A 10,363-nucleotide genomic window follows, 5' to 3' on the forward strand; every position below is an offset into this window, starting at 1 on the left:
TTTTAAATTATTTACCTCAATTTCACTGTCTGAACTTGAGTCTGAATTTGAATTTGAGTCTGATTGTGCCATGAGACAAATATTGGCATAATCATCATCACTTTCCTCACATTCTGTGTAACTCCAAGTTTCTGCTTTAAGTGCCTTTCGATATTTCTCAGCTTTTCCTTTCTTTTTCTTTAGAAGGGGACAGTTGGGTTTGATGTATCCCTTTTTCTTGCATTCAAGGAAGACTACATCTTTATTAGATTCATCATCCTCAACTGACTTATTCTGTTGCTTTTGAAAACATTGTTTCTTTGGATTGAATCTTCTCCCATTTCTGTTTAGTTTTCTGAATCTTCTTATCATGAGAGCAAGCTCTTCATCATCCATATCGTCTTCAGAATATGTGACATCAGAATCATCATTAGTTTTTAATGCAATAGATTTCTTACCTTTAGGATCTTCATCTTCATTGATTTGCTCCACTACATAAGACTGAAGAGTCCCAACCAATTCGTCAACAGAGAGTGGCATGATTCTTTGTGTCTCCCGTATTGAGGTCTTTATGTGATTCCAATCCTTGAACAGTCCACACAGTAGCTTGTTTACCTTTATAGGTCCAGAAATTGGTTGACCTTTATATTCAAGACCATTCACGATTTCTATAAAACAACTAAACATGTCAGTGATAGATTCTCCTAATTTCATTTTGAATGCTTCGTATTGACCGAGCAGAATGTTGATTATGGTTTCTTTCACTCGATCTGTTCCTTCATAGGTGATGTGTAATCTATCCCAGACTTCTTTAGCTATTTCACAGGAAGATATTATGTTATATTCGGTAGGAGATAATGCACAATATAAAGAAGAAATTGCTTTTGCATCAAGAGCTTGTCTCTTGATTATCTCTTCTTGAGTTATTTTATTAGACTCAACAGCTTCTTTTCCTCTTTCTAAGACTGGTCCAGCTTTTGGAATGATTCCTTTGTCTACCACATTCCATTCTAGAGGATCCTTTGATCTTAGGAATGCATTCATCTTGTTTTTCCATATGTTGTATTCCTTTCCATCAAAATAAGGCGGTATGGTATTGCTTTGCCCTTCAACCAGACCTGGAGCCAACATACTAGCCATGGATCTTTAACTCTAAAGTAAAACACTTCAACTTAAGTGAGTACATAGGCTCTGATACCAATTGTGAAAGCTAGTACAATCACCTAGAGGGGGGGTGAATAGGTGTAAAAACAAATTTCCCGAGTGAAGTATGCAATTCTAATCGACGATAGATTATGAAAAGGAAATTAGACTCTTGTAAACTAAATGAGTTACGATCAAAGTAAAAGAGCGTATAGAAGAGAATAAAAACACAATGTTTATAGTGGTTTGACTTAATCCAAGCCTACGTCCACTCTTCCGCACTGACAGCCCACTGGCTGGATTTTACTATGAATCAAAAGAGTTGTTACAATGAAGCTCTTCCTCGATTCCACAATGTAGAGACTCTGCTACACTTCATCAATGTCTCACAAAGATATAAACTATTTTTTGAGTACAAGATTTCGCTCAACAATTGAATTGACTAAGAACAAGGAACTTCAGACTTTGGAATTCTTCTATCGCGCACACACTCGAACAATTGGAACGTCCTCCTTATATACTCCTTCATGCCATCACACCCGTTGGCACTTACCAAATGAATTCTTCCAATCTACCACTTGGATAGAATCAATTAGAAAGATTTCGAGTTATTTAAGGAATATGACGATAGCCCACCAATCCTGCTCGCCCATACAATTAGCATCTAGGTTTCCATAAGTAGAACCTTCCAAGTATACTTTGCCAATCAACGGATCTAAAATCCATGAATCAATCTTAATTTGAATAAATGATTCTGATATGCTGTATCCAGCCAAGAGATCTTCTTTAGTCGATATAATCAAATCCTAAATGAAACATTCAGTTTTGGATAAGCCTTCTTCGACGGTCTAGAAACTGTCAATGAGGATAGACTTTGGGTCTTGAGTCTGGTAGTTCGGAGGTCTTCAGACTTTGATAGAAGAGTTTGCAAGTCTTTAGACTAGACTGATGGAAACGTTTTGTAACTTCAAAACACTCAAGGAAATTTTCTCCAATAGTTTCCATAAGATTTTGTCTAAAAATGTGCACGTTCACATCATCATGCAAAGCTGAAATTTCGTTAGGCATTTGAAAGAGGAGAGGAACGTGATTTCTGATTTCAACCATGCACAAAGACAAAATATCAGAGAAGAGAGAACAACGCCATATTGTAACGTGACTCCATCCACTCAATCAAGTGAGAGATAGATAAAAAAATCAACTTCGATCCTACTAATAAAAACATTTCTCAGAATGGCGAACGAACGCAACCGCATGGGAATAACTACTCACCTGGAATATATTGATGCTTGAGCTCTTGAAATCTTCGATGATGCCAGCCTTGGTGGGGTCGGAGAGAGCAGACTCCCTCACGAGAGCGAAGGTAGGGTGACTGGACTTAGCACTCACCTTCACGACAAACTTTCCGATGTATCTAGTGCCTCCGATCACCAGCACTTTGCTCTTCTCGGCCATCTCGGAGGGTTCTTTTACGGTGGAGGCGCGGTTCTTCCCAGCGAACTTGCTCAGTCTCGTGCTGCAATTGTTGTTGCCTGGTGGCACGCATCGAGATGAATCGTCATTTTATTTTTGTTCTAAAAGGGCATAATTGTCTTTTTGGTGAATTGACTTTCCCACCACCATCATCCTTCGCTCAGAAAATGAGTACACACAAAAGTGGATAACGAAAGGCGGAAGAAATTTACGGTGGAGAATGAGTAGGTGACGTGAAATTTTTTGAAATCACAACTTGACTTACCAAAAGTCATCTAAATTTGATCGAGAAAATTGATTATTGTGTCGACCAAACCTCCATTGAGATAGAAAAGAAATCAACAGTTCTGATTTATGATAGGTTGCGTGTTCTTTACAAAATTCAAAAATGATAACTCTTGTTAAAAACAGATGTTCTTTTTTTTTTGGTAAGTAAAAAAAAAAATGCTTAGTTAGACAACAATCCACAGTATATTAGGTTTTGGAATAAGAATTTGGCAAAAGATTTATCCAGACTCATCACGCATGCCTCTTTTTCTTCATGTTTGTTCCCTCGCAGCCTCTAAGAATCCCCCAAAACATTAACAATAATTCAAAATTGCGACAAGTTTGACAGTCGGTTTACGCTTGTTTTAACTTGTTATTCTTTTAGACGTGAAAGATAATATGACATACAAAAATAGAGAAACCCGTGTCTTGATGTTAGCTTGGATTGGCCCATGAACCATGTCGTGACCAAAATTTTCGGGTTTGAACCACCTAGGGTTTGGCTAATGGATTGTTAAGTCTTGACTTAACTCGGGCTCTCCTAAGCCCATACCAATTCGCGACTTGGGTTCAAGTTCTTAACATGCAATTGATTTTCAATTAGGAGTTGCCACTAATCTATTTTTGGTGGGTCGATTAGGAACCCAAGTAAAGTAATGGGAGATTTACTTTACTTCTACGAACCAGAGATTTATGAGTTCGAGGACTTGGTTACGTTAGATTTCTCTAACGCATTTTCGGTACCTTTCTCTTTTATTTTGAAAAATGTTTGGCAAGCAGCTTGAATTGATTTTGAATCCATTTCCCTAACATGTGAGGTGATTGTATGGGTACGCAAACTACCAATTTAACACCCAAGTAAAGTAGCAAATAAATTGCAGGACTTACCTCATAGCAACGGAAGCATCTGCAGTGTTAGATCAGAATTCATATCGACAGTCCTAGATATGATTTCTAATTAACACACAATTTCTTTTTTGTTTTGTTTTTTTTTTTTCACTTATTTAATGAAAATAATGCAATATGCAATGCAATATAACTAAATGACCTAATTCTAATGTCATGCAATTTCTAATTAAATGGACCTAATAACAATCTCTAAATGATGTGCATTTCATGAATCTAATCCTATATGACATTTGCCGACATTTTTTATTTTTCCTAAAAATGCAATCTATCCTAGAGAATGTTACTAATTTATTCTAAGACATTTTTTTTAAATTTTTTATGAAATTCGAAATTAAAAAAAATGCAAAGATTAACTATCTAGATTAAAATTATATCTAGCTTATATTAAGGGTCAGGTCAGACTAAATCCTAATTTAAACTAAGATATTATCTTAACCTAGTAGTCTCTAGCCTAAGATGTAATCTATCTATAAAAAGCAATCTAAACTTAAAATGAAACATGCAATTTTATCCTAATATGCCATGACATATAAAGAATGCCCTAATTCTACATAACATATGCATGATGATTTTTTTTTTGTGTTTTTTAATTAATTTCAAAATTAATAATTGCCAAATAATTAAACATGCAATCCAAGCTAAAAATCTACCAGCCTAAGTTGATTGATTTTTATTTATTTATTTATTTTGGATTTATTTGAAAAAAAATTCCTATTTTAAATATGTAAATAACCTTGAAAAAAAGTCTAATCCTAACTACATTTTTTGGGATTTTTTAAAGAATATAAAATTAATTTAAATGACACGATGGCAAGTCAAAGCGAAGCCGGCGAGGTCGCGAGCAGCGACAGTCCGCACCAACGTGATGGTGCGGGCTGCAGAGGACGCTAGGGCGGAGGAGTGCAAGTGCGGGTGTCGGCGCTTAGAGGCGCTCGAGCAACAACACGGCGGTGTCGGGTGCTCGGGCGGAGCCGGTGCGGAGATCGGGTGGTGGCAAAGTAGGGACTCTGTGCTGGTGCAAGTGAGTAGGGGGCGGCAGCGTCGCGGCTAGGGGCAGAGCAGAACCGTGATCGAGGCAGAGCAGTGGCGTGTAGACGTCGGGTTGACGCGAATAGGCACGGCGGCACTTCGTCGAGCTTCACGGACAGCGAGTGAAAGCGAGATCTGCACTGAGTAGTCGCGAACAAGAGGGCGAGTAGGGCGGGGAGTGGCGTCGAGTTGCCACGGTGGAGCTTCGGGCTGAGGACAGAACAGAAGCGGTGTCGCGTGGACTCGGGATCTGGTAGTAGCCGAGGCGAAGGCGCAGTGGAGGTGGTCGCGGTGGGCTTTGGCTCCGGGCGGCGAAACCGGTTGTAGGCGGAGTAGCGGTGGCCGGCAGAGGAAGACGTGCGGTGGCTTGGTTGGAGGGGTGAGCATTGACGATGGGCGCGACGGCGAGACGATGGTGGACTCGGTAGTGTCTTTTGGTCTCGGGTTGCCGCGCAGGGATGTCGGACGAAGTGGTGTTGCTGCGTCTGGTCACTCATCGGAGGTGGTGGTGCGAGAGCTCGATCACGGGAGCTCGGGCAGCAGCGAACAAAGGGGGCGTTGGGAGACTTTCACGAGGAAGACAATGAACAATCCCTTTTCTTTTTTCCTTGTTTTCTTTTTTCTTCTCTACTACACACGTCTTCTCACATCCCCTCTCTGTTTTTCTTTTTGGCTTTTTGTGTTCTCTTTTCTTCTTTTTCTTGTTCGACAAAGAGAAACGCCCTTGTGTGGCCGAATGTAATATGTGTGGACTCCTCCCAAACCTTACGCGAAAAAAAACCTTTTTATAGGCCAAAGATTAGGGTTTTAATTTCCTTTTCAAATCAACATCCGCGGAAATTTCTTTTTTGCACGCAATATCACTTTTTTTATTTTCCACATATCCTAATTTTATCGCCTAAAGATAAGACTACAACCCGATTTTCTTAAATTCCAAAAATCCACCGTAATATCATTTCAAATCTCCATTTAGGTAATTTTTGTTATTAAAAGGAAACGGGCTCGGGCCAATTTATTTGCTTCGCGGGCTTAGTCGAGCCTGCCAAATTGAAGCTCAGAACCACTAATTTGAACCCATCCATCACCGGTCCAATAAATGCCAAAATAAATGTACCTAAAATTATACTCTATGCAATTAATTATTTTTTTCAGGGATAAAATTACCCCCTAATTTTTTATACAATAAATAAATGACCGGATCGCCAAAATTTATGTGTCAACAAAACCCATATCAAACTCCAAAACAGAAGCAACTTCTCCAAGCACTGCAGAGATGCACCACATTGAACATTCATACTTGATAGTGTGTCCTCAGACTTGGGGGTTGTACATGCCATGTGATGATCAATAGAAGTGACATTTCACACTAGGATCCTAAGAAGCAGCATCCTATATTATTTATTATTGCACGGTGATGTGAGAAATTGATAAGCATGTTTGGTTTCGATAATCAAACATATTGATCGAGGCATTGATCCACAGTCATGTATTTGACATCGGGGTAGAGCTTTGAAGCTTCCACTCCGAACGATGGCTCAATCTCGAAGTTCGTTTGGTCTCCTTTCACGAAGATAGAATGGTATAATGACAATATCACGCTGTGCGGAACCACAGCCTCTGCAATATGATCGGACAAGCTTTAAATGTTAGAGAGAACAGAGAGGATTTCAGGCACTTAAATCCAATAGAAATGCATCCCTAACCTTGAATCTTCTTCAGAACCTGCTCCTCTGGAACATACACCCTCTCTAGGGTCTTGCCGATCTTTCTCTCCCACAAAGACACGAGCTCATTCATCGAGTAGATGTTGGCAGGAGGTTTGATAAACAAAATTTTGTTTAAGGTCCTTGGATCATCCACAGCTTTGATGGTATAGGTGCCGATGTCATCCTCCTTGTTAAACACCGCTGCATATTGACGGGGAGAGTTTTACAATTTATCTAATAAATAAATCACAGAGCCATCGATCTTCCTAGGGTTACTTTTGGCTCACATTGAAGAAGAATTATCTTATCAAACAGATTCATTAGACAACATGCAGACAAATGCATTCATATGTTCTTTTCCCAAACAAATACATAAAGAAAACCTTTGTGATCTGCCCGCTAGGTGGTATTATGCCAAGATAAACCACAACAGAATCATATCACATATTAGTCTCTAAAATTGAAGACTAATGGATGTAAGAGTCCCATTATCTCCAGACAAGGACGTTACCCAAAAATTATCAAGCTTCAAGAATCGCCTCTCACTCTGATCACTACTGTAATTAATTCATTGTTAATGTACAAAAAAAAACTTAACTAATTAGAATACGCATTTCAACGAACTGCTTCTTACTTTTTTTATTTCCATCCCCGAAGATGACAACTTTATCTCTAGGGGGAGCTGTAGCCCCGGGCTGTGCCAATGTCCGAAGGTGGAAACCTCCAAAAGAGTTAGAAGCCACAAATGTATAAGGGATTCCCTCAGCCTCAACAAGGCGGCGAATCTTGGCCTTGATAGCATATCCAATTTTTGCTGGCTCCACAGCATCGTTACGATCCACATCATCTCCAAACTCTGAAGGCAAGAATCTCTAAATAGAAAATAATTGATTCAGAAGAGACATTTATCAACAAAAAACTAGAGTGCATTCCCCTCATCCAACAAATTTACATGAGTTATGGCAAAAAGAGAAACCAAACTTATATGAGACTGAATTTCACTTTTTTCTTCAATATGTGACTATAATAGAGCAACAATAAAAACAAACTTATATGAGACTATATTTCAATTTTTTTTTTTCAATATGTGACTATAACAGAGTAAAAATTATTGCAAGTGAATCAAGACTAGCATTAAGGTGTTGTTTGGTAACACTCCGGGAAACTTTCTTTTTGGTTTTTTTTTGGTTCCCCGACACAGAAATAGAACAAAAACGCATTTGGTAATTTTTTATTACTAGGAACAAATTTAAAACCAAACCAAGAAATAAATAATAATTGTTTTTTTGTTTATGTCTTTTTTGTTTATGAGAACAAGTTAAGAAACAAGCATTTTTTCTTTTCTGGTCACCGGCCTCGGCAATGGCTAGCGACCGGCCAAATGAGGCCTAGCAACCTTGCCAAACCCTCGCCAGCCCTTGATGAGGTCGCCCCAAGCTCATTGATTGCCAACGAGGCCCCCCTTGACCTTGCCCGACCACCACGAGGTGGGCATCGCTTGGATGGGCGAGGCCGACCTCGTGGTGGCTGAGTGAGGTTGAGCCTTGCCAGTCACCGGCCAACCATGGCCAAGGTTGGCGATCGACTAGAGGAAGGAGAAGAAAAGAAAAAAGAAAAGAAAAATGTAATAAAATTATTAATAAATTAAAAGAAATTCCATTCACACAAAAATGCATTTGGGATCGTACCAAATGCATTTTTGTTTCGGAAACAAAAAAATTTGTGCAGTTACCAAATGTCTTTAAATGCTTAGAAACATGTCCAGAGAACAGAAATAAGAAAAATCGTTTCTGAACAAAAATTATTCCCGATAACATAAACATTACCATACGTATCAAGTGCTATTAGAAAATTTGAAGAAAAGAAAACTGAAGATTTAATTGTTAGGGCGATAGCCAGATAACTCTGTCAAGTATAAAATATGCAAAGATGCTGCTTGCTTGGACACTTTTCACAAGTAGTAAAATATCAGGTAAGTTCTAACCGTCAACCCCCCAAAGCAACAAGTACTAAACTATCCACTAGCTGGGTTCTGAAAACTTATTTGCTACAATAATAATTCTACCGAAAAAGACCATTTGAAGGATTAAGTAGTTCATGTTTTTCATTATCGATCAAAGAGCAGGGTACATGACTGTAATCCATATTGAGTTTGTAGAACCTTTTGACTTTTTCGATGACCTAGAGGAAAAAACATAACCACAGTGAAGCCGGCATTGTCCGGTACTTGAATTTGAAATAGTTAGCCTCAAATTTCACCGACGACTTCTACACAAAGTCATGACCATTTAAATAGGAAAGAAGTGAAGTCTACAAATAAAAAGTGAATCCATCCCATTTCATTAAAGTAGAGCCCACAACAAGAACGTGATGCACTCATACTAGAAGAAAAGACTTAAGCTAACAATTAACACCAACCTATATCGTCAATCAAATGCTAAACAAACAATAATAACTCGAAATGAAATTACTAGACATGGCACAACCTTGATATTCCCGGCTGCTTTGATGGCTGCAACAATCCTGTCTTGGTCTTCTAGCTGTGCTTGCCCCACAGTAGATATTACCACATCAACTTGCTTAATCGCACTCAACAGACTTTTTTGATCGTATATGTCTCCCTGAGAGTCAAATAACCAAGAGCATGGACAAACAATCAATAAAGTCAGCAATCATCAACCGATCCAATTTTGGCCAGTAGGAAGACTATGAAAAAGGAGAAATACGAAATCTGATGCAGATAAGACTTCAATACCTTCACCAGACGAGAAAAACTGTTGTGAGAAATTTTTATATATATATATATATTTTAAAAAAGCCGCTATCCACAGAATTCTTGTCCATGCATTACCTACCAATCTTTTGAAAGGTTACGACAAGGTATTTGCAATGACATCTGAATTACAGATCAGCGACATGTACTTCTGTATAAAAATTCATCTACACAGTACCAAACATATGGAAATTTTCATATGACTTGTCTAAAAATGGAAATTTTCACAAGATTTGTCTAAAAATGTACTCGTTCGTTTCAGCATGCGAAGCGGAGGAGATTCGTCAATTAGTGTGAAAAATGAGAGGGAGATTGTTTCTGGTTTCGCCAACTTACGAGGCCGAAATATCAGAAAGGAGAAAAAGCACGCTGAATTGTAACGTGACTCCATCAACTTGATCTTATGAAAGATTAAGATGAAAATTGACTCCGATACTACTGATTAAAGACATTTCTCGGAATTCCGAGCAAGATCAAATGGCAAGGGATGCTTCAATTCCTCGAAGCAGCACCGAATGTGGGAAACGAACGGAATCACACGGGAATAACTACTCACATGGACTAGGTTCACGCCTAAGCTCTTGAAACCTTTGATGATTTCGGCGTTGGCGGGGTTGGAGAGAGTGGACTCCGTCTCGAGAACAAAGGTAGGGTGACCGGACTTAGCACACGCTTTCACAATGAACTTTCCGATGTATCCGGCGCCTCCAATCACCAAGACTCTGCTCATCTCTGCCATCTTGGAGGGTCTTTTCATAGCGCGCGTGGTGTTTTCCGGCGAACTTGATCGGTCTCTGACGTGACTTTGCTGTAACTGGAGAGAGAGAGAGAAGGCGGGGGTTCTTATTTATCTTCATCACGGGACGTAGTGTCATTGGATGATTCTAGAAGGGTGTAATCGTCTTATCATTGAAATAATTTTTCTTATTGAGGTAATCCTTTACTAGAAAAAGGGTACATGGAAAGTGGGAAAATAGACGGAAGATAACAATTTCGTTTCATTTTAGTGATTATTTAAATTCTTGAGAAATAAAATAGTTAACTTAGCAAAAAAACAAGAAAATTTAATTTTGATGGTGCTATA

At 38.8% G+C, this 10,363-nt stretch overlaps 1 protein-coding gene across 1 annotated transcript; it reads right to left on the reverse strand.

Moving 5' to 3' along the window:
* Positions 1-6,012: 6,012 nt before the first annotated feature.
* Positions 6,013-10,106, reverse strand: LOC104428809 (phenylcoumaran benzylic ether reductase POP1). The gene is made up of 5 exons (XM_010041748.3): positions 9,836-10,106; positions 8,993-9,127; positions 7,141-7,378; positions 6,504-6,707; positions 6,013-6,417 (listed from the first exon to the last, which is right to left on the reverse strand). Exons 1-5 carry the CDS (start codon positions 10,034-10,036, stop codon positions 6,251-6,253), a joined length of 945 nt encoding a protein of 314 aa, XP_010040050.1. The 5' UTR covers positions 10,037-10,106; the 3' UTR covers positions 6,013-6,250.
* Positions 10,107-10,363: the final 257 nt, after the last annotated feature.

The sequence above is a fragment of the Eucalyptus grandis genome, chromosome 8 (assembly GCF_016545825.1).
Source record: "Eucalyptus grandis isolate ANBG69807.140 chromosome 8, ASM1654582v1, whole genome shotgun sequence".
NCBI lineage: Eukaryota > Viridiplantae > Streptophyta > Magnoliopsida > Myrtales > Myrtaceae > Eucalyptus > Eucalyptus grandis.